Here is a 24,501-nt window from a genome sequence, read left to right as displayed (position 1 = left end):
ATAACTAAATAACTTGTAATGAGAATAAATGATAAATTATTCCATCGAAATGTTAATTTTTTTATGAAAATATTCGTTTTACTAAATATTCATAATCTATCAATTATTAAAGTATATCTAGATTAAAAATTCTTTTATCGTTGTTAAAAATTACAAGCTTTTTCCTTAACATCAATTTACAGCATTAACAAGATTGATAAATTTATATAATAATCAGCTGTTTAATATAAAAAAAAAAAAATTTATATATTTTTTGTCTCCCGGAATGTTCCTTCTTGACAAAAGTTACGAAAATACTTATATAATGCTTTAAATTTAATTGGATCGGAATTCCTCATTAATCATATTATATTATTTATTTAACTAATAGTAATTCTTTGAATTTAAAAATAAACAGTGCGAACAATAAAAAAAAAATTATTAAATTTAAAATCAATGTTAATTTTATTTTGGACATTCGAATTATGAAATATAATTTAAATAAATTTTAATGCTTCGATTGCAATTTTCATTTATGTTTTTTAAATATAAAAGATTATGTAGTTTATACAAATTGTACATATATATATATATATATATATATATATATATATATATATATATATATGGTGAATGCTACTTGAAACGAATATTAATATTAATGAATTTAAATATCGTATTAAATAATAATCTAAAAAATTAATAAATAAATATTATAAATAGAATGTAATGTATCATAATTTATCAGTATTTTATAATGAGATACTATTACCAATATAAAATGATTAAAAGAAATTAATATTTCATAATTTTAATTTAAATGAAAAATTGTCGAATTATACATGTTAAGTGGTAAATGTTGATCCATAATTGTATACTTATGTTTAATAAAAGAACCCGCTGAGTCTTTCAAATCAATATTAATGCAAACTTGTAAACTTTTCTATTTATTATTATATATGTATGTTATATATGTAAAGTTCTCTTATAATTTATCGCTTATAATTAACTTTCGAGGTTGATCTGATTATGTGACATTGTGACAAAACATCTTAAATGAGACTCAATAGCGTATTGTTAAAATGTTTAAGATCGCCGCTATAAAAGATCATTGTGGTGGACATTGACGTGAAAGTAACTATCAACTGCAGTAGCGAATCGTACTATCAATGATACACGATTAAACATTATAACTATGGATTTCATCACATGGCTTTACATTTTAATTATTATTCATTTCAAATATTCTTTAGGGTTAGATGTTCCATATAATGACTATAGTAAGTATTCTATCATCATATTTTAATTATGGACTGATATTCCAATTAATTGAGTTATCTTTAAAACTTTGTAGACACGCAAGAAAAATATTTTGACTTGAGTGATAAAAATAGCATAACAATTATTTAAGTGCAATTATGCCATTAACACTAACTGATTTAAATTTATGAATGTCGTTCGCATGATTATAAGAACTTTCATTATAAATTGATTTATTGAAATTGTATAGAACACATATTATTCGGTTACGCAAATTGAAAACGATTGTAAAATAATTTACTAAAAATATTTATCTTGAAGTGATATACAATTTCTTGACGAAATATTAATAAAAATTGTGCTTTCTTTTAAAAATCTATTAATTAGGTATGATTGAATTTTAAAGTATGCCTTTCACTATTAAAGATGTTCATGGAAGTAAGCATTAAAAAAACTCAATTTGTAATATACTAAAATGTGAAATAAAAAAAAAAGTTTTCGTCGTATAATAATAGATATAGAAAATATACAACTAACTATATTATAATAATATATTCAATTTTTTAATGAAAAGTAAATTCATTGTTTTAGTAATGAAGCTTATCTAAACTAAACAAAATAAAAATTTTCTTCTTTTTCGTAGTGAATACTATAATATTGTTTATTTTTTGTTTTTTTTTTTATAGAATTTTTTAGCACATTAGATCATTTAGAACCACAAGCTCCTGCAAATATTCAAAAAATTGCAGTTGAAAATTTAATTGAAAGAATCTTAAAAAACGATGCAAATTTGTTCAAAGTTGTTATTGAAACAAATTTCAAATTTCAAGGGAAAGATATGTTCAAGGTAAATTACTTTTATTTTTATGATGAATTCATCATTCTTATAAAATAACCTTTTAAAATTATAATAGAAACTTATAAATGTATTCTTAAAGCTTACAAAATTGTTTTTAATAAAAAGTTGATTATATATGTTGTTTTATGTTTAATGAAATTCTGAGTATCTATAATGTGTTAGAAAAAATTTTTTAAAGTTTAAACGTAAGCTTTAATGTATTATATTTTCTAATTAAATAAAGATAATTAAGAAAAAAGTATAATAATACTATTGTCAATGTTATCGATAAATAATACATATTATTGGTCAGTTGATAAATTTGTTGATCTTTTTAAAAATTTCACTTAGTATTTATAAAATTTTTTGACCATTAAATTAATAACATTAACATTAAATATTCATAAAATATGTAAAATATATTATACTTAAGAACTTCGTTTAAATTTAAAATTCTTAAACCTTTTAATACGGGCTCTTATTATAATCATAGAATATATTTATTAGAAAATTTTTTTTAGAAAAAATATAAATATTAAATCTTTACTAAAGAAATTTTTTTTTTGTTTTTTTTTTGTTTTTTTTTGTTTTTTTTTTTGTTTTTTTGTTTTGTTTTTTTTTTTTTGTTTTTTTTCTTTGAATAAGAAGATATGAAACTTTTTGTTCTGTTACGTATAACACATTTGTAGAACTGATAGCATCATAAAAAGATGAAAAATTTTTAGTATAACAGAGTTTCCAATATCAGTACTACAAAATAATTTTATACTATGAATATTAAATATTTTTCAACGTTGAATTTTACTAATTCTTAAATAATTTATTATTCATTATTATGAGATTTAGATTACTGTGAGAACTCAATTGCTTTGATGTATAGCTAAACATTCAATATTTATAGAAATTCCAATAAAATAATTATTAACAGAAAAGAAAAGCATTTTAATAATACTTTTTTTATATTTAAAATAGTTGAAAAAAATTGACGCAAAAAGAATAGAAATTACCGGTAGCTCCGGTGTCGCGGTTGCATGGGGCTTACATTATTATTTAAAAACGTATTGCAATTGTCATATATCTTGGAGTGGTTCGCAACTTAGGCTTCCAGCAGTTTTACCCGAAGTTGACGAAGTCGTTGCCTCTAACGATCGGTAAATATCATTTCTTATATTTCTTACTGTTAAGAAACATTTATTTATTGAAATCTTTAGCTTTAAATACTGTTGTTAGGCTTAATTTCAAATGAAAATAAAGATTTAAAATTTAAGGGAATAGAGAGCCTCACATGCGTAAAGCATAAATTTTATATATTTTTTTTTTAATTTAAGAAGAATATTTAATATAAATTTAATATAATTTAATTTAATACTAACGTTGATATCAATAATTTTCTAAATCTTGCTAGTATTTTTCTCAACTAAATATTTAAAGCGCACGAATGCATTTCAATTATTTAATGAATGTACAACGAAGGGACCCTTTTACATTCTAATATATTTTAGTATAATAAATATATTAGTATTTATGCCTTATAAAATATAAAATAATTGTATTAATGTCATTTATAGCATAGAAATTGAGTTTAGGTATTTGTTGAATTTTTATCACTGAAATATAATATAAGACTACATTTCCTTAGTCGAATTATGTTCGAAGTACAGAACAAAATTACAGAATTGACATTATTGAAGTTGTACTACTTCGTTTACTTCAATCAATTATACGTTTTATTTGAATTGCAGAATTTAAAAATAATTATAGTATCATACGCAATAAAATAACAATTTTTCAATAATCGATTATTAATTATACGTGCAGCATTACGAAAATGATGTTGTAATTAATAATTTCTATTGTAATATAAACGTGGATGTAATTAGTTTTAGATATTATCAAAATGTGTGCACAGCTGGGTACAGTTCTGCATGGTGGCAATGGAGTCAGTGGGAAAAAAATATCGATTGGATGGCACTTAATGGTATAAATTTGGCTCTTGCTTTTCATGCTCAAGAAGCGATTTGGGAAAAAGTATATATGAAATTCAATTTAACTAAAGAAGAGGCTCGCTTACACTTTGGTGGCCCCGCATTTTTACCTTGGTAATTCAATATTATATGATTATTGCTAAGTGTTTTTCTTTCATTTGGGTTCATGTTCAAACAAGAATTCGATTAAACGCCTAATTAACAACAAGATTTATTCAGGTTAATCAAATCAGAAAACTGAAAAATATATTTTTAATATGTTTTATTTATCTTTTGAGTTGGTAAGGCGAAATACTTTAACGTGTACAAAAATTAGGTTATTGCCAATTTATTTAGGATGAAAATTGTTGTAAAAGAACGTTTTTTTTTTTTTTTTTTAGCAAGCTGAATCGTTCCTTTTAAACGTATATTTTTGGTATATTTTCGTCATTTACAGTAACTAATATGTATGATAAAGAAATTAGTCATACGCATCGATTGCATTCCTCATAATAAAAAATAATTTGTAATTTATTTCAAATTTATGTAAAACAGTAATTTCGACTTTTTTTTTTTTTTAAATACACAATTCATTAACTAATGCCAATTAAATTAATGCAACAAAATTTATAATACATATTTATGCTTGAAAGATTCGCTATAATATTGTTAATACATGGTCCATAATGTGCATAAATATTAAAAATTTGAATCGAATATCATTTTAAAAATTTTAACTAGCGTTGGAAAGAACGGCAAATCAGCAAATCAGCAAATCAGCAGTTTACGTCTAAAAGATGTTTCATAAAATATTTCAGGTCAAGAATGGGTAATATTCAAGGTTGGGGTGGTCCGCTCTCCGATTCTTGGCATACCCATACCATTGAATTGCAGCATTTAATATTAAATCGTATGAGAGAATTGGGAATTATTCCTGTACTGCCCGCATTTGCTGGACATGTGCCTAGAGACTTTATTCGCATTTTCCCCAACGCTCATGTAATAAATATCAAACAATGGAACAATTTTGAAGACGAATATTGTTGGTGAGGTTATTAATTATCCAATAATACATATTCTGCTTTAACAGTTTAAAGCATAAGATAGACATTTTTTTTTTTTTTTTTAATGACATCATAATACACAAAAAGGAATAAAACAACGTTTATTATTTTACGCGATCCTATTGCATGAATGGATACATAAATTTACATTGAATTTTTACGCATTCTATTTTTTAATTAATATTTAATGCTTTGAATATATCATATTTATAATTTAACGGTTACTTATTAAGAATTTAAACATTTGTACATTCGATCATTAGTGACAATATGATGGAACTATATGCATTATTATTATACGTATGATAATTAAGTGCACATAATTAAAGTCATCCCCAGATTCTTATATTTATAGAAAGACATAAAATATTTTTGTAATAATATCTCAAAGATATCTGGAGAATGAATAATTATCAACTTACTAGTTGAAGGTTTTTTATTTAAGTAACTGCAAATTCATCAGTAGATTTAACTATTTTATTAAAAAAGAACTATTTTTTTTTTTTTTTTTTTTTATAAATTATGTTTTTTTTTAATTGATAATCATATACAAATTATTACAAATATTTAAAAATTTTAATAGTTTATTTAATAAAAAAGAAATACAATTTAGTCGGAAGCTTTTTTTAGGCATTTATCAAAAAATAAAAATAGCATAATATCGAATCTTACGTGTAAAATTATTTTTAAAAATTTATGAATTTAAGTTATATATTATTTCGCAAATCTATACCTCTACAGATTAATTTTATTAAAATATAATATATAGTTTTTCATTAATTTCATTAATGGTATTATTATAATTTGCAGCCCATACATGCTCGATCCAACTGATCCCCTTTTTCAAACTGTAGGACAAGATTTTCTAAAAATGGTACAAGTATCTATAATGATATATATTTGAAAAATATATATATATTTTTTCATTATTTATCGTATTATTTAGTACATTGACGAATTCGGTACAAGCAACATATATAACTGCGATTCTTTCAACGAAAATGATCCTCATCGAGGTGATCCTGAATATCTAAGTAATACTGGAAAAGCAATTTTTAAAGCTATGAGCAGTGTTGATCCAAACGCAATTTGGTAATGAAAAGAAGATTATATAAATGAAATATATACACATATACACATACTATAAATGTCAAAAAAAAATTTTGAATACACGAGTAAAAACATTTCAACGCTTTAAGGGAGCCATTTAGCCTCAAAATTAAAACAATTCGTTTATTATTTTGCTTAAATATATTTTAAACTATATCACTCTAGTTGTATAGAACAATTAATGGAATAAATAATCGAGAAGAGAGAAAAATCGTGTAGATACAAAATTATTGCCATTTATTATTTAATATTTGTTTTAGTACGTAATTCAACTTTTAAATTTTCTAGTGTCTAGAGCTTTATTATATATATATATATATATATATATATATATATTTGTTCTTCTACTTTTATTAATACATTAGATTTTTCTAAATTAACAAACAATTTTATTTACATATCTGATTATTTTTTTAAATTTTGATAATGTAAATTTCCTTTACCAATTTCATTTCAATTCTAGATGTACACAAATCGTGAATATTGCATTATATATCCGAAGGATAAAATATCGAGGTCGTATAAATGTATGTTTTTATGGTAAATAGCACACGCAAATACACGATAATCATGACTCAAATTTGGTGAAATCGATATGAAAGAGAAAAAAAAAATTAGTACGGCAATCAATGACTATATTTATATAAATTAATTTTATAATTATAGATTAATTAGATTTCTGAGGATGTTTATAGCAATTACAGAGATTCGTATCTGTAATGGTAAATACTATGTGAAATTTAATGTTTAATTTTATCGTTCCATGCACGAGGAAATACAGAAAAATTAATTCACTATTAAATAAATATCAGATTATAAGTAAATACAATAGGCGAAATATTATTTATTTAATATTGGGTAATAAAGCTACAAATTTGTAGTTTAAAGCAATAAATGTGGGATTATGTGAGGGGATTAAAGCTCAGTAAGCACTTCTACGGAAGCTCATTGTCCTATTTGCAGACTCTAAACATGCAAATGAGTTATTTGAAGAACGTAATGACCAGATATTTCTAAGTAATATCAGATTATTGTGAGTAACCGATAATTTATATTTTTCATTCATTATTGATGGTTAAAAATACATTTTACCGATGATCGATCCTTTATACAATACATTTCCTTAATATTTAATTTTATTATTTTTACAAAATATTTTTATAATATATTAAAAAAAAAAAAAAAAAAAAAAAAAAAAAAAAAATTCATTAACATCGTAATTATATTATTTAAACTAAAATTTATTAATTTCTGTCGCTTCATCTGAATTTCTTAATTTATCAATGACGAAAGCTTATATATATATAAATTAAATTAAATACTTGAAAAACGTTATTTCACATCAATATCCAGGATATGAATTTGGCCAGATTTTAGTTTGGAACAGCAAACAAAGCATTTTAACGACAAGTTTATAACTTCATTTATGATAATTTGCAAAATAAATCTTTTGTCACTCTTTAGCCACGCAATTAAGTATATCTAAAACATGTTTTTAAAAATCGTGCTTATTTTCACTCTCCTCAATTAAAATTGCAGAAAAGACCTCTCGGTTAAGCCTCATCAAATGACTCCCTTAATAAGATTGACATTTTAAATTATAATAGGTAGTAGGCATATATTTACTTTTCTGAATATATTTTACTTATAATATTGACATATCTTATTTACAAGGCTAATGCAGGGTTGGCTATTCGTGCACAGTGCTGATTTTTGGACTATGGAACGAGTTAAAGCTTTCGTAACATCTGTTCCAATTGTACATACATAAGTATAATTTAAAAAGAAAATTTAAAAGCACACGTTCAAAGCATAGGTTAATTATGAATTGATTTTAATCTATCTTACATTTAGGGAAGAATGATAGTCCTTGATCTTCAGTCGGAGCAGTTTCCGCAGTACGAAAAGTTTCAGTCCTACTTTGGCCAACCTTTCATTTGGTGTATGCTTCACAACTTTGGTGGTACTCTTGGAATGTTCGGGTCATCTGGAATTATAAATGAAGTATATATATATATATATATATATATATATATATATATATATATATAATAGCATTAAAAAAAAAAATTCTTTCTCTAAAGAAATATCTTTAGTTTTAAGTTTTAAATAAATTAATATAATGTATATAATAAAATAATTACTATTAGCCAATATCGTTGCGTAGTAGATTAACACATCAAGATATTTCTTTCGAATAATTAACCAATCGGTATTAAATATTTTATAATACTTAATAACAAATCAAAGAATTTTTAGGAATATGGGATATGCTGTATAATGAATTGCGTAGAATCAATTAGAATGTAATAGCTAAAGCTTGTTTCCTAATTTAATTACATAATAACAACAAAGAGTCATTGATAAAAAGCTAATAAATTAAATATAAATTAGCATATTTTACATAACTAATTGAATGTAAATGACTTTTTCAACTTATTGCATAAATCTATTCTATGCATTGTCAATGACGATTTATAAAAATATTAATCTGCCGGATGATAAAAAATAAAATGTTGCATTCGAAGTTTGCTCGAAAAGCAAATTACATAATAATACATGTTATTTTTTATAAGACTAGTATGAATAAATTTTCTATACATTATTTCGTAAAAATAATGATTACATCTAACATCGGATTAATATTTATATTTATAAATGCTTATCCCGTAATTTTAGAGAGTATTTGCGGCAAGACAAATAAATGGCAGTACGATGATTGGCACAGGCCTTACTCCAGAGGGAATTAATCAAAATTATGTGATATATGATTTGATGAGTGAAATGTCGTATCGTCAGAAGCCGGTCGATATAAACGCATGGTACATGGATTAATTATAAATATAAGATAATCAATTATGATATAACCGTATTTATTTCAATTGGATCGATAAATTACATTAGTATATTCATATTAAAAAGAAAAAAAGAAAAAAAAAAATTAACACATAAAACGACAATTAATTAGAAAAGAATCTATTTATGTTTCTAGTAATCAATAGTCAACTAATTATGTCAATAGTAAGCCAATTGTTATTTGTTTAGGTTTGTAAATTATGCTGTAAGGCGATATGGCTTTGCCAATGACTGCATTAAAATTGCCTGGCAGAAATTAGGAAATACAATTTATAATTACAGTGGTGTAGCCAATATCAGAGGACAATATGTTATAACAAAGCGTCCGAGTCTTCACATTAAACCATGGGTAATTCAAAATACATATATATATATATATTTTTTTTTTTGTTCTTTGACAAACGTTTGATCTATTGTGTAAATGAAAAGGAAATTCGTATAAAACTAAGTTTATCAATTAAAATGTTTTTTTCTTTTTAGTATTGGTATGATTTAAAATCATTTCTTTTAATATGGGGTAATTTTATCAAAGCAGACAACGAAACAACAAGAAGCAATTTATTTAAACACGATATTGTTGACATTACAAGACAAGCGTTACAACTTACAGCAGATTTTATATACAATGACATTAAGGAAGGATATAAGCTTAAAAATATTACACATTTACAGTAAGTTTTTACATATTTTATTTTAATTAATATACATCCAAGTATTATCTAATCCAGGAGATAATAAAATCGAGATTTAAATACACCCATTATTTAACATTAATTAAAGTATGAGATTTTTATTTATTAATATCCCCTCTTTAAACTCATATATATGATTATAATGTATAATTTATAAATAATATTTAAAATAATTTATTTTTTAATTTAATTCTCTGTTTTCAATAACTAAACAATTGGAATTCGAGATGAGAAAAAATACAAATTCTAAAATGATTTTTCGATAGACAGTAAAATATACTTAATTTTAATTAATACTTTAATTATTTATTAACATTAATTAATTTCAAGATTTTTTCACTTTAAGAGAAAAATGAAAAATAACATAATGTGATTGAAAAAATGTTTCTAGGTGGACAAAAAGTAATCTTAAACTTAAGGCACAATGGAGTTTAAAGAAAAGGGATCGTTTACGTTTATAAAAATAAATTGCTTATCTTGCACACTTTTTTTTTTCTTCAGGTCGGCATCCTTGCAGCTTCTCGAACTGTATAACGATCTCGAAGAGATTCTCTCCTCGTGCAAGGATTTTCTACTAGGCGTTTGGCTAAATGATGCGAGGATCCTTGCTCCCACGGATGACGAGCAACTGCTGGAGAATTACGAGTTTAATGCACGAAATCAGATAACCCTGTGGGGCCCGAATGGTGAAATTGTCGATTATGCGAATAAACAGTGGTCCGGTGTCGTACACGACTACTTTCGTCCAAGATGGGTGATATTTTTGAAGGAGCTGGAAAATGCAGTGAATAATCATAATGAGATCAATGAGCGTCGAATTCGTCAAATGATTTTCAATGAGGTTGAACTACCTTTTAGCTACTCAAGGAAGCTCTATCCGACCGAAGCAAAGGGTGCATATTAAAAAAAAATCCTTTTATCATAAACTCATTCATATCACTCCGTAACAATTTTATTCAAATTCTTTAATTATACGTATGCGCATACAGACTGCATTATCATTTTTTAATAATTACGTTAAGAACAGATGAACGCTATACGTAATATTATTATTAGAATGTTGTTCTTTTTTTTTTTTCAGGTGATAGTATTCAAATTGCAATCAAATTATACAACAAATGGCAGAAAATATGGAAAAACAATGTTTAAATATCAATTGAAGCTCGCTATAATCATATAGAAGAACGATTAAACGAAAGTTAAATATTCGTGTGTCTAGCAATGTATGTAATACTCGTGATAAATTTAATTATTTACTTAATATTGAATTTTTCTACGCTATAATTTAACTGTTTATATAACGTGTATATTTTACCAAGTGAATTAAAAAATATGAATGTTGAATTACCGTGTCAAAGTAAATGATTTTCTTTGTCTCTCTTTTAACATGAATTTCGCGTGAATTTATTTTATTTAAAAGGCGTATTGAATTGAATATAATTATTGAAATATGTAGACTGAACGAAATTGGTATTTTTCTAGCGACGGAAAATTGAATTTGATGGAAAACGAGTATTTCCATATAATTATTAACAATCCACACCTTATTTAAATGAATAAAGAGCAAGAGAGAGCAAGAGAGAGCAAGAGTGAAGCGGTGGGGGGGGGAGATTATAAAGAACGCTAGAAATGAAATGAAATGGAAAGAAAAAGAAGATAGAAAGTGAAACGAAAATGACCAAAGCTTATCGATGGAGAGTAAGTTGTGCGAGTTAAATGAGAAATTCCTAATTAACTACATATGCAATGGTGAGCAACGGACTAAATTGAAGATTTAATCCAAAAGAATACCAAGAGACTCCAAGATCGTGGCACCTCCGCACACGTTGTCTCCTTTTTTTTTCGAAACAGACGACAGCACCAAGAGCATTCGATAATCGGCATGTCGCTGCTGCTCATCACAGCATTCTACAAACAGTACCGCGTCGTCCATTAAATGCAACCTCTTTCGTCATTTAACAACCAAAATGTAAATATGACGATAAGCCGCTTGTAATGATGGAAAACTAAACTAAAATGTAAATTACTGAAAATACGCCTTATCGACGCGATGATCGGTAAAACCGTTCGCGTACATTGCTGGCGTACCGACCTTGCATTCCGATCTCCCCCTCCCAGCCCTTAGCCGCGGTGAACACAAGCGCAGTCAAAACATTCGTCAGTATACCTACTGCGCGCATACGTCGTGCATGCCGTCGACGTCTAGTTGGTGATGTTCTTCTCCACCCCTCTCAGCGCCTCCCTCAAGTCTATACGTATTCTTCCACGGCACCCCACGCGCACGTAAGTTTCTCGTTCACCGCAGCGCGTGAGAGAAGCAAAGAGGGGCACGGCAGTGGCGGTGGTGGCGGGAAGGGGCCGGGGACAAGAAAGAGAGAGAGAGAGGAAAACCGCATTGTGTAGATATAGTCCGGTGCGACTGCAGTGTAGCAGGTTAGCCAAAGAATATCCGAGTGTCGCCGTCGTCATCGTCGTCGTTGTCCCCGCCGCGGCTATTTTATTTTTTTTCTCCGACGTTGTTCTGCTCAAGGGATGTAGAGAGAAAGAGAGAGAGAGAGAGAGAGAGAGAGACCTCAAGTCTCAAGTCTTTCCCCTTGAACACCGAGAAGAGGAGGGCGTCTGCAGGTCGTCAATGCGGACAATCTCCCTCTCTCTCTCTCTCTCTCTCTCGTTTACTTTTTTTCCTACTTTCTTTCTTTCTTTCTTTCTTTTTTTCTTTTTTCCTTCTTTTCTTCGTTCGTTTGTTCGTTCGTTCGTTCGTTCGTTCGTTCGTTCGTTCGTTCGTTCGTTCGTTCGTTCATTCGTTCATTCCTTCATTCGTTCGTTCCTTCCTTCCTTCCTTCCTTCCTCCCTTCCTCCCTTCCTTTCTTTCTTTTCTTTTCCTTTTTTTTTTATTTTTTTATCAACACTCCTTATATGCGCACACACACGCGCACCCGTACGCACACGCATGCCAGCGCATGCATGCACGCATAATGCATGTATATATTTTACTCCGACAACCGTCTTTAGTCTAATTTTTTTTCTTGCATCTTCTTGGTTAACAGGGGGTACGTATACACATCGCATACTCGACATCGGCTTACGAGCTTTTATATACCTAGGAGATGTATATACACGCGAGATTCACACCGCTCTGGATATATTTCACAACTCTCTCCAACTCTCTCGGGCACCAGTAGCAACGCTTCAAGATAGAGAGAGAGATAGAGAGAGAGAGAGAGAGAGAGTGAGTGAGTGAGTGAGTGAGTGAGGAGAGTGAGCAAGAGACGGAGATAAACTGAGCATACGTGTGTTGTATGCACTTTGTATGACTGTAAAGTAAGAGAGACAGGAGAGTATTTTACATATCTTTTCGTGTGCGAAGTACGATACTCCTCGTTGAAAACGGAAGAGAAGGAAGAGCCTGTTGACCCTGAGGAAACTCAATGGAACCTTCCTAGTTTTTTATTTATTTGGCAGTAGAGAAGCGTGCAAGTACTCGTTGTCCTCTCTTTGACAATGGCCAGTGTAGGGCAATAGCAACAGCATCAACAGTTCTTGACTTTGAACGTTTACACTATCAGCATTCACCGCGACATGAACATTTCTCGGTGCTGTGCTTATAATTTTTTCTACGCCCGATCGTCTCGCTCGTTCGTTTCCTGGACATTTTGATATCCTGTGGTGGGTGTTTTTCTCTCTCTCTCTCTCTCTCTCTCTCTCCTTCCATCTATCTATCTATCTATACGTCTGTCTATTGGAATTTTTTGAACCGCATTATTGTACAACATAAAAAAAAAAAATTTTTACTCCTATCGTTACTTACAAAACTTTATAAGAATAGAAATCACCTTTGAAGTGTTTTAGGTAATTTTTTAATCAAGTAAGTGAATCGATATTATTTTTAACTGTTGCTTTCAATTCCTTTACAATAGAACTCTAAGCATACAGAAATAATCATCATTATTGAGCATCAAATCACCAAACTTGTAATAATGTATTATTGACAATTGCTAATTTTATTGACAGTCTAGAAGAAATATGCTCTTTTAAATAAACATTCGTTCATTTTAATTGCAAGTATAAGTTCTTAACCCTGAATCTTGAATTTAATAATTAAAACCCATTGACTTGGTACTCTATTGTAGTTTTGTATCGGATGATCTTCAAGTTTAGAACGATTAGGTTTTCGGTAACATGAATTTATTGTTTTAAACCTAGATGTAAATGTAATAGATATCACACGTTAATAAAATATTTGCTACGGATCATGGAATTCCAAAACTTTATATTCATAGATGATTTTTGGCCTTTAAATATAATAATTAGAAAATTGAAAAAAGAAGTAAAATATTTTTAAACGTTTTGTACATATTATAAGTTGGGGTACATTGTTTCATATATTAGTTACGTGCAAATTAAACTTATAATGTTCATTTTTAGCAGTTATCTTAGATAATAGTTACAATAGCATTCCATTAATGTTTCAGATAAAGCAAAATGGCCTTACGAGAATTAGTCGAGGGTGATTGCGGAGGGCCAAACCCTCTGATTCGCCTCACATCACACTTTGTAAAAGACCATGGCTTAAAAGAAGAAGGTGTAAGAGATCTATTTGGATCTATAGATCCTTTTGAAACTGGTAACTCGGATCAACTTGTCAAGCAGTTTCTTGAAGAATCTTCTGTTCATCCGCAAACCTTCAAAATGGAAAATATTCTTCAAGAGATGCGAGAAATAGATCAGAGTATATATCCACCAGTTACAGCACCAGGCGTCGTTGAAGAATTAACCAATCAAGACACAGCGTGGGCTAATCAATATCTACAATCTGGTGGACACTTTCAAGTAAGCTTTTGTTCAAATTATATTTTTGAAAATTATATTAAAATACATTTAGTTTTTCAATTGCATAATTGAGGCCAGCTTACTTTTATGAAATTGCACGTCTCATTGTCACACGTCAATGAGACAAACTATTTATTTTCAAGCGTAATTATTAAGTTTGCTATTTATCACTCGCTCATAACAATTAAATAGTAATTAGATACAAAGTAATGGAAATTAATGCCAATGAACCTTAATTTTGTCATGTGATATAAAGACTTTCTAAAAGTTATAATTTAACAACATATTGAAATTTTTAAATACACGTTAGTAATATTTTTATTCGTATTTTATAAATCGATGAATAATTTCAGTTTTCTTAGCTGGACTATTATTAGATTATCGAATGAAAAATAAAAAGAAGAAGAAATTTTACATTAAGAAGTAATAAGACTAAATAAATTAATTAGACTTAATTAAATCGATTGGTATAAATCTAACTCTATTAACGTAATAAAAGCGTACTGAAACGTAATTTAATGATAAATTAAAGCGAGCTCTATTTGAACTTGCAATCATCAAAGATTTACTTTAAGCCTTCTTTGTGTAACAAATACACCTTATTTATATAGGAAAATCACAAAGACGATATTTGGAATGTTCAGCCGATAGCTTCAAATGCCAAAGTTGCCTTCCCAGGAGAAACACATGAGCTGGGCCTGGGCCCAAAATGGGCCGAAGAATATCTAGAACACAGCATAGATCATCCGGAAGCAGCTACCGCAAAATCCGAGAATCCGGATTTCGCCTATTCGAAATTTATGAAGTTTATGCGACAAGAAGGCGATCTCCCTATTGAAGCAGCACCGTCTCCAAATACCGAAAACTTAGATAATAATTGGACTGCGAATTTCACCGAGACCGCAGATACGAAGCCATCGGAAACAACCATTGAAGAATCTAAGGGAGACGAGACGCATGCCTTAAGTACCGTTGACGAACAGTCTGCCCTAGCCACAACATGGACCAATGAATTTTCGAAAAATAAGTCTACCACCACCGAGCAAGGTAAGTTAAGCGAACATTGGAATTTGCCATACGACAATCAAATTATACATAGATTTTTAAAATGCCATATCTTTTTCAAATAGAATTAACATCACAATGCAACATTACAAGCAGTTGCCGAAACGAAATAAATTAGACAACAAAAGAATAATCGAAAAAACATTTAGTTTTTTAAGACAAACCGCACAAACGGTTATCTAAAAGACTAAAAGATACGCATTAGACAATAAAAATAAAAATCAAAAAAAAAAAAAAAAAAAAAATAAACCATTTAGTTCTCTTAATGAGCTCGCTATACGATTAAAAAAATTAAAAAATTAAAAAAAAGAAAAAAAAGAAAAAAAAAATAACAAAAAGAGAAAAAAAAAAGAAAGCATTTAGTTCGGTTAGTTCGCTCTCCAAAGAGTGCTTATGCTTTTCTATGCCCAGATGCGGAAAATTACAAATCGTCATTCTGGGAAAGTCTGCAGAGCGAATGGGAGAAGATTTCCGGGGAGAACGTGACGACGAATCACCCGTGGATCTCGGAGTACGACAATTTTTACGACCCTTTCAAGGAATACGCCTTCAGTGAGGAGAATCCGATGTCAAATCTATTGAATCCGCTAGAAGAGGGTAAACGAAGGTTGGAAATTGGAGACCTGCCCGGAGCCGTACTGTGCTTCGAAGCCGCTGTTAATCAAGACTCCAAGAATACGGAGGCTTGGCTTCTGCTGGGAAAAACACAGGCAGAGAACGAGCAGGACCCATTAGCCATCTCTGCCCTCAAACAATGCCTCACCCTCGATCCTTCGAACCTAACGGCGCTCATGACGCTCGCCGTTTCTTATACAAATGAGTCTTATCAGAGCCAAGCCTGCTTAACCCTTAAGGATTGGCTATTGAAAAATGAGAAATACAAGCACCTTAAAGCATCAAAGTCGCCTGAAAATTTGCCGCCTCAACTTTTAGTCTCCACCATATTATTCAAGTAAGTGGAGCGCCTTAAACATTGAAGATCCACCTGAAAAAGCTCTTTATCGTAATAAAATTATTTTTTTAATAGATTTTCCATAGGAAAAAAGAAATTAAAATTTCATGAATACGTGTTCCGTGAATGTAAATTCTAATTCTTAAATCGAGTTCCGTTAACTGTCGGGGCATTACTTTATTTACACATTTACTCCAATTATAAGTAAATGAGCTTGATTAATTTATGATTTTCAAAAGCCAACACTAAACGTTTAATTAATGTACTGTGCTTTTAACACATAGTGATATTCATAACGAAGTCAAAGACTTATTTATCCAAGCGGCACGAATGCAGCCACATGGCACAATTGATGCCGATGTTCAATGTGGACTTGGCGTTTTATTCAATCTATCCAGTGAATACGACAAAGCTTCAGATTGCTTTAGAGCTGCGATACAAGCAAGGCCCAAGGTAACAATTAAAATATTCATCTCATAAAACCCGAAGACCATACGTTTGTTTGGGCTCGCCTGTTTTTATGCAAATAAATTAATTGTTATTATATATACATAGGCGTATATATAGCACGTATATGTTGAAATTTGTACATTTGTAAATGTAGTAGAGTTTAACAGTTGTAAATGTAGTCAGTTTAGTAATATACCTTGTAGAACAATTTAAGGAGGTGCTATGATTTCAATTTATTATTTCCTAGGATCCAATGCTATGGAACAGATTAGGAGCCATTTTAGCTAATGGTCAGCGTTCGGAAGAAGCAATCGATGCCTATCACCAAGCACTAGAATTATCGCCGGGCTTCATTCGTGCCAGATATAATCTTGGAATATCTTGTATTAATTTAAACGCTTACAAGTAATGAATTCCTTCTTTAAACTGTACTTTAAATTCAACGTATCACGCATACTATTGCAGTTTTTTTTATTTTTTTTTAATTTTTTGTTTTTTTTTTTTTTTTTTTATTGATTTTATTACAGGGAGGCTGGAGAACATTTATTGACAGCATTGAATCAACAGGCTGCTGGAAAAGGTGTATCCGGAGAAAGAGCTCCAATGAGAATTATGTCGGATACAATTTGGTCGACCTTGAGATTGGTCCTATCGCTAATGCATAAGTACCATTTGAATGATGCTATAGAAAATAGGTATGTGGAATTAAATGTATTTTGTTTTGTTTTGTTTTGTAAGAAATTTTACGAAAAATTTAACATAACTTTTCTATTTATTTACAAATTCATTTCTTACATCGTTACATCAATCGATCATTTTAACATTAAATTATATCATCCCAAGAGGTGTATTAATTTTGTTTTCTTCCTCTTTTGTTACAGAGATCTAGCAAGGTTGAATAAGGAATTTGAAATGGAATAGGGCAATTAAACAAGCAATAAAAAAATCGAACAGTAACATTGATAATTAATATGAATTTATGTAAAGTGACATGATATGCATTGGTTTCGAGAAGTTTGCCGTTTATCATAGGCCAATGTATAACACGTTTTTTATAATGACTCGAGATTTTTTTTTCTTACTGAGAAAACTGTTTTATCAAACCCTATAATTATCAGAGTATTTCAAATTAGTTAAATTCGTTAATAATTTGTCAAATCATGAACTTCTTTATTTTTTGTTTAAACAGCGAAAACTAGCCATATTATTTTTTAATAAATTGATTTTTGGAAGAATTTACTATATATAATTTAAGAAGGTATGGTGAATCGTAATTGAGATAAACTTTGTAAATAAGTATTTTTAATAAAAAAAAAATAAATAAAAAAATTTGTCGCATAGACAAAACAAAACAAATTTATTTTCATTATATGAATCAAAAGTAACTATTTTACGTTCTTTTGTTAGGCTTACGAGCCTCCTCCAGGTTCTTAAGTTTTTGTGAAAATTTTTCCTTATCTTGCTTTGTAATAGTTTTTAATTTTCTGCGTTTAAATGCCTTTTGTTCTTTTCGACGAATAGCATTGCCACAACCATGAATTTCTTGCATACCTTAAAATAAAAAAGTAATATTATTATTATGTTTAATTTCAATGTATTCATATTATGAAATCCTAACCATGTTCTAAGCAAAACCACTTTTTACAAAATTCACAAACAAGTTTTATAAGATTAGTTGATTTTTTACATCCATTGAACGAGCAAATAGAATTAGATTTTTTAAACTCGTCAATGATTTTATCAAAATCATCCATTTTTTTATGTTCATTGGATTTATTCTCTATGTCATCTTGTTTTTTCTTTGGCCTTTCTTTTCTATTTAAATTGTGCGAGACATCAGAATCCGGTAATTTAAAAGTTTCTTCTGATTTTTGTGCTGAAACAAAAATAATTTGAAGTTTAATTTTTATAAGCCAACTACACTTTATAATTAATTTCTGTCATTACCTTCTTCATCCAACTCGGTTCCGTCAATGGCTTCAAATATATTGTATTTATTTATATTCGTATTTATTATCGAATCACTCGAACTTCCTTTATTTCTCAATTTTGGTACGACTTCTCTTATTTTATCATCAAATCTTTTTTTATCTTTCATTTCAGAAGTTTTAGGCTTTTTATTATTTTCCTGTTTTAAAGATTTTACTTTTGGCTTTACTTTATGCCTTAAGTTGCTTTGCGAAATATTTGTAATCTGCTCTATTTCACTATCGATTGTATTAGACAAATATTCTTCCGCAGTCTGCAACAAGCCATTCTCTTCGATATGCTTCAAAAGACTCAAAATTAATTCATCTTTTTCCATAGTTTCACTATCCGCTATAACTATTAGTAATCTTCTTGCTCTTGTGACTGCAACATTCAGCCTCCTAAAATCGGTAACGAAACCCAGTTCTCGATCTTGATTGCTTCTTACTAATGAAAATACTATAACTTCTTTCTCTCTTCCTTGAAAACCGTCGACCGTACTGACCTCGACATTTAATGATTTGGCCATAAATGATTTATGAATAAAATCGACCTATTTAAGTAAAATAATTTATTATAAAAAATATATATTGAATATTTTACACAAATTTTTTATACAATACGAAAGTATCTTACTTGTAATGCATAAGGAGTAATCACACCAATTTCTTTATGCGTCACACCTGCCTTTACTAAATTTGTAACGATTTTGTCTACTATAACCACCTCACCTAAATTCCCTTTTGATTCAAATTCTATACCAGTATTATACTCCTCACACTCGCATCCACAAGTATCAATATATATAACAGCTTCGTCTAAAGTAGAAAAAATCCAATTTACTTAAGTTCTTTTTCCCACTATATCTCAAGAAGATAAATTAAATTATTAAAAATAGTCTTTTCTAATGCTAATAGTGAAATAACGTACTTGTGAAATGGTCCTTTTGTTTAACATGACTCAGATCCTTTAATAAATGATTTTTTACCAAATTGTCTGCTTCAAGAATATTATTATAAAATTTCTTATTCGACCAAGCCATAATTTTTTCATTCATTCGAAATTGTCTTGTTAATGTAATAAAGCAGTCATCGTTTAATTTTTTGATCGCTCGTTCCATAAGACTAATATTCAAATGACCCTTTATTGCTTCCTCGCACATGACAACTGGTGGTAGTTGATTTATATCTCCAGCAAGAATAAGTTTTGGAGCATTTGGTATAGCGATCCACATCGATGCTTCCATTGCCTGCGACGCTTCATCGACAATCAGAACATCAAAATAATCTTTTGGAACATGTTGCAATTGACTGTCATAGGGTGATGCTGAATTTAAAGTGCACAATATTACCTAAAATTATTTATATAGCTATCACTTTAAAACGATAATACTTATATTTGACTATTTTACTTTATTTTTAAATTTACTTCATACCGAACATTTTCTCAAAATATCGCTAGTGAGTCTAATAAACCTTTTTTTATACTCTTTTTTTAATGCTTTCGTTTCTTTAAATAGATATTTGCTCTTATTACTTTCAATATTTAATTCAATATCCTTTATCGATTTTGTTATGTCTTTTAATATGACAATATCATCATCTTTTTCCAAATACGAATCTAATGAGTATTTAATTGCATCCGCTGATATTCTTGACAAATGGCCGAGTCTTAAAGGTTTTAATTCTGTTTCACCGAGGCGTACTACTAAGTTGTCCACTGCTACATTAGTTGGTGCACAAATCAAAACCTACAAATTATATTTAATGATATATATATATATATATATATATATATATATACATGACTAATTAACAAAAAATATTTTATCTAAAAGAGTTATTTGTTTCCTCTTACCTTTTTGCCTATTCGATGTAACTGTAAAATTATTTCTATTAAAGTTGTTGTTTTTCCAGTACCTGGTGGACCTTGAATAGCGGCAAAATATCGTTGTTTAAGAGCAAATTCTACAGCCGATCTTTGGTCTTTAACAAGATTTTCGTTTGCATATTTTAAACTGCCTTCATTATTTAAACAATTCTTTGGAATTGGATCTTTCGCCGTTATAAGATTATGTACTACATTTTGATTATTATCAAAAAGAATCTGAGCGATTTGTAGACAACAAGATGAGTATAATTCTTTTTGTTCCAAAAATTCTAAAGCTCTAAAAGAAAATTTTATTTTAATAATTTAATTCAATGATGCATAAGAAAATGTAAAATATAAATGAAACTTAATTCCAACCTTGTTTGACGTTTGTATGTCAAAGTAGAATCAGTTTTAGCAACTGTAAAGCTTTCATTTTCTTGAATATTCTCATATTGGTTATTTGTAATAATACTTAATGTAGAGACGTCTATTGCAATTATAACACCTTTAATACTCTGCTCTTTTCCTTTAGATCTGATACAAACAATTAAATCTCCACTAGATAATTTATGATCTAACGATAAACCATCGACATGTTTCAAGTCAATTTGAAAGTGTTCGGGACCTTTGTAAATAATATTGGTTATTACTAATTTTGATAATGCTTGGCCAATACATTCTAATTTATAAACATTGGCAGGAGTAATGTCTTTGATAAATTCTGTAAAATTCTCGTTTCGTTCCAATAACAGTAAATTTAATTGTTTACGTACAAAAACGGTTATGATTTGATCCATTGTTATTAATCCTGAATATATACTGTTTTAAGAATTTATACACTTAATCGACATTGTCATTACTCATATGTTTAAGTAACGTATTTCGTTAGGTTCATATTTTTATATCAAATTCATTCCCGACACATTTTCGAGGAGACCTATAGTAGTAACCTTTCAAAATTACCATCTCTTAATATTTTTGTAAATAAATCATTTCAACATTTTTATACATTGTATAGATTACCTTCTTATTTTATAACTTATAACTGTGCATCTATACATTTGTCTCTCTCTCTCTCTCTCTCTCTCTCTCTCTACCCAGAAGCGGCAATCCTTGTAATTAGATTTTTATAAATGCTTGAAAAATCACGTACAGGCGCGCGTGTGCGTGCACATGTATGCGCGCATACATTTAAAGGAATAACTTACTAACCTACACTTAACAAGGATCTTTTCGAGTGAAAAAAGATAAATCTTATTGATTTTATTTATTTAAAATTAAATCGTATTTATTTGAATTTTTCTTTTTTTTTTTTTTTTTTCTTAAGTAAGTGATATTAGCTTAAGATTTAATTACGTTGAAAAAGGCTTTGTTAAAATGTATACATAGCTAAATTTATTTATAAATTTATTAGTGCGTATAAAAAGTACTATATCAAAATATAAACACAAATCAATTGAATTGGTTTTTAATTTTATAAATAGATAATTGTAACATGTTACGCAATTATTGCTCCCTTCAAACATTAAAATACCCGCGATATTTCAAATTCGTCAAAATTTTAAAATTAAAGAAATAACAGTTTACACAATCGTGTGTAAAATTAATACTAAATGTAAATTCAATGAGTATATTTTAAAAGAAATTTAAAAACTATGGCGTTTAACAAATATTTGGAGCTACGAGGTATTACGTAAAAAGCAGAAAGACTCGGAAAAAGAAGGCACAGACGACTTTAATCGCTAACGAATAGAATTAGATACGTATGCACTTTTTCATTAGCCAATTGTTAACTGAAAATTTTTCACATTAATTATTCGCATATCGCAATCGTAATAAAAAAAAAAACAAATTGAATATTTGTTATATATCTCGTGTATGTCGAAGAGAAATAAGATAATTATTTTAGAAAACACTTATTGAATATGTATAAACGATTTTTCACTTTTATTTTACATTAAATTTATTTTTTAACATTTATAATTATTTTCTCTATTAACTATTGATCTTCATTATATGAATATGTTGCTATATTATATAAAGTATAAATATAATATAAGTATTTGAAATATCATAGCTTCGTTACGAACATGATGCAATAACTTTTTATTCTTGAAGATTCTGTAAAAAGTTTTAAAATCCCTTTTCCCGAGCAAAATTTAGATTATCATTGAAAATAGGCTCTGATATAAAAAAAATATATATATATATTCTATAAGTTTCTCTTTTTTTCATTTATTATATAAAACTTAATTTATTTTCTTTTAATCTGTTTTCATTATTGTCAGAGAATCTGAATGCTATTTAAAGAAAATAGAATTTTTTCTAACACTTACGTGATAACTTATATCTTGAATGTTTATTTTCAATTTAATTATTATTTAACGCGTTAAAATTTTTATTATTGTGATAATTGTTTTCATCCTTCAAGTTTCATTCACATTACATTTTATTGTTCAAATACAATTTCATGACTTCACTAATACTAATGTAAAAAATTTAATAAATTATGTGTAAATAATTAAATAAATTATAAAATAAAAAATAAAACATATAATTTCTTTAGTATCAATTGCATTTGCTATAGCCGTGAATTTTATAAAATGTTATAATTAATTTCATTAATCTACAAATATATTAGTCAATCCACATCATTCTTGAACGTTTCTATAAACTTTACTGTATACTTAGTTACGATAGATTATAAATAATAAAATTGATTTGATGAAGCTAGAATAGTAATTGGAAATTAAAAATTTTGTTTATAGACAGTCTACGGATATTAATAAACCCCAATGAATTGATTAAATAGCAGATGGTAAAAATGTTTTAAAGTGAATAAATATATAATTCCACCATATTTAAAAGTAAAATCAGTTGATTAAAAGTAAATTCTATTAGCTATTTCAATATTAAAAAGAATTTCAGTATTAAAATTTATAAGAATTTCAATATTAAAATTTAAGCAATTTATAAGCGTAATTGCATAAATAAATAAATATATATATATATATATATATATATTTATTTATGCAATTAAGTAAGCAAAATATATTTATATATATAAATGTATAATTAAACAAAATTTAATCTAAATTAACAAATCGAATTACATGTTAAATTAATGTTTTGAATAGTTTTACAATACTTTAAAGAAAGCTTGTTTTAAATGAAAAAATATATGTAATTTAGATAATTTAAATTTATGCTGAATGGATGTAAAAGCAACATGGAATGTAACAAAAATCGTCATTATTTATCGAGTTACATTATACCGATATCAAGGACAATCAACCAAATTAATTTTGCTATAATGAAAAAATTATTATAATCAGTAATTAATGTAAAATTTTTGACTTTCTGAAATATTAAATCAAATATTATATATTTACTGCACATAAGAAAAGGGGAAATTAAAATTATAATTGCGTTAACTAACAATATTATATCAGGGCTCTGTCTAATTTCTTAAAGCCAAATATAAATATTTATATAACTCTGCAATTTTTTATTATTAAAACAAATTAAAACCTAGTTCTTCTTATTAAAAAGTAAAAATACTGTTTACTTCATTTTTATATTTTTGTTACGTGATTGTACA

General features: G+C 28.0%; 3 protein-coding genes across 5 annotated transcripts; 2 read left to right on the top strand and 1 right to left on the bottom strand.

The window, feature by feature from the left end:
* Nucleotides 1–1,926: 1,926 nt before the first annotated feature.
* Naglu (N-acetyl-alpha-glucosaminidase) lies at nucleotides 1,927–11,109 on the top strand. Its single transcript, XM_011499720.1, has 12 exons — nucleotides 1,927–2,086; nucleotides 3,958–4,176; nucleotides 4,860–5,087; nucleotides 5,916–5,979; nucleotides 6,052–6,197; nucleotides 7,890–7,974; nucleotides 8,070–8,219; nucleotides 8,895–9,037; nucleotides 9,261–9,420; nucleotides 9,552–9,742; nucleotides 10,265–10,656; nucleotides 10,845–11,109. The coding sequence occupies exons 1-12, from the start codon at nucleotides 2,022–2,024 to the stop codon at nucleotides 10,910–10,912; spliced, it is 1,911 nt and encodes a 636-aa protein (XP_011498022.1). The 5' UTR covers nucleotides 1,927–2,021; the 3' UTR covers nucleotides 10,913–11,109.
* Nucleotides 11,110–11,939: 830 nt separating this feature from the next.
* Pex5 (peroxisomal biogenesis factor 5) lies at nucleotides 11,940–18,023 on the top strand. 3 transcript variants are annotated; one of them, XM_011499718.1, is made up of 8 exons: nucleotides 11,940–12,046; nucleotides 14,236–14,593; nucleotides 15,205–15,640; nucleotides 16,070–16,610; nucleotides 16,895–17,063; nucleotides 17,308–17,465; nucleotides 17,588–17,755; nucleotides 17,942–18,023. In XM_011499718.1, exons 2-8 carry the CDS (start codon nucleotides 14,246–14,248, stop codon nucleotides 17,979–17,981), a joined length of 1,860 nt encoding a protein of 619 aa, XP_011498020.1. In that variant the 5' UTR covers nucleotides 11,940–12,046; nucleotides 14,236–14,245; the 3' UTR covers nucleotides 17,982–18,023. The 3 variants fall into 3 exon arrangements, with proteins under 3 accessions (XP_011498020.1, XP_011498021.1, XP_011498019.1); XM_011499719.1 differs by lacking the exon at nucleotides 11,940–12,046 and adding an exon at nucleotides 12,157–12,196; XM_011499717.1 differs by lacking the exon at nucleotides 11,940–12,046 and adding an exon at nucleotides 12,681–13,429.
* A 232-nt stretch (nucleotides 18,024–18,255) lies between these two features.
* LOC105362304 (DNA-binding protein SMUBP-2-like) lies at nucleotides 18,256–21,697 on the bottom strand. The gene is made up of 8 exons (XM_011499716.1): nucleotides 21,276–21,697; nucleotides 20,886–21,195; nucleotides 20,464–20,778; nucleotides 19,959–20,379; nucleotides 19,665–19,846; nucleotides 19,008–19,581; nucleotides 18,679–18,936; nucleotides 18,256–18,611 (listed from the first exon to the last, which is right to left on the bottom strand). The coding sequence occupies exons 1-8, from the start codon at nucleotides 21,695–21,697 to the stop codon at nucleotides 18,451–18,453; spliced, it is 2,643 nt and encodes an 880-aa protein (XP_011498018.1). The 3' UTR covers nucleotides 18,256–18,450.
* Nucleotides 21,698–24,501: the final 2,804 nt, after the last annotated feature.

The sequence above is a fragment of the Ceratosolen solmsi genome, unplaced genomic scaffold (genome assembly GCF_000503995.2).
Source record: "Ceratosolen solmsi marchali unplaced genomic scaffold, CerSol_1.0 scaffold35, whole genome shotgun sequence".
In the NCBI taxonomy this organism is placed as follows: Eukaryota; Metazoa; Arthropoda; class Insecta; order Hymenoptera; family Agaonidae; genus Ceratosolen; species Ceratosolen solmsi.
Note: the sequence above shows the minus strand (reverse complement) of the source record. Positions and strands in the feature narration are given on the sequence as shown.

What these genes read in the sequence shown, in the direction of transcription:
- Naglu (XM_011499720.1), top strand. Translation starts at nt 2,022, where the DNA reads ATGCAAATTTGTTCAAAGTTGTTATTGAAACAAATTTCAAATTTCAAG. An exon ending in TCGTAACATCTGTTCCAATT is followed by an intron (nt 7,975 to 8,069) that starts GTACATACATAA and finishes TCTTACATTTAG; the next exon opens with GGAAGAATGATAGTCCTTGA. An exon ending in CCGGTCGATATAAACGCATG is followed by an intron (nt 9,038 to 9,260) that starts GTACATGGATTA and finishes TTATTTGTTTAG; the next exon opens with GTTTGTAAATTATGCTGTAA.
- Pex5 (XM_011499718.1), top strand. Translation starts at nt 14,246, where the DNA reads ATGGCCTTACGAGAATTAGTCGAGGGTGATTGCGGAGGGCCAAACCCT. An exon ending in AATCTGGTGGACACTTTCAA is followed by an intron (nt 14,594 to 15,204) that starts GTAAGCTTTTGT and finishes TTATTTATATAG; the next exon opens with GAAAATCACAAAGACGATAT. An exon ending in GTCTACCACCACCGAGCAAG is followed by an intron (nt 15,641 to 16,069) that starts GTAAGTTAAGCG and finishes TTCTATGCCCAG; the next exon opens with ATGCGGAAAATTACAAATCG.
- LOC105362304 (XM_011499716.1), bottom strand. Translation starts at nt 21,697, where the DNA reads ATGGATCAAATCATAACCGTTTTTGTACGTAAACAATTAAATTTACTG. An exon ending in ATATTTTGAGAAAATGTTCG is followed by an intron (nt 20,380 to 20,463) that starts GTATGAAGTAAA and finishes AAATAATTTTAG; the next exon opens with GTAATATTGTGCACTTTAAA. An exon ending in AACCGAGTTGGATGAAGAAG is followed by an intron (nt 18,937 to 19,007) that starts GTAATGACAGAA and finishes TTTTTGTTTCAG; the next exon opens with CACAAAAATCAGAAGAAACT.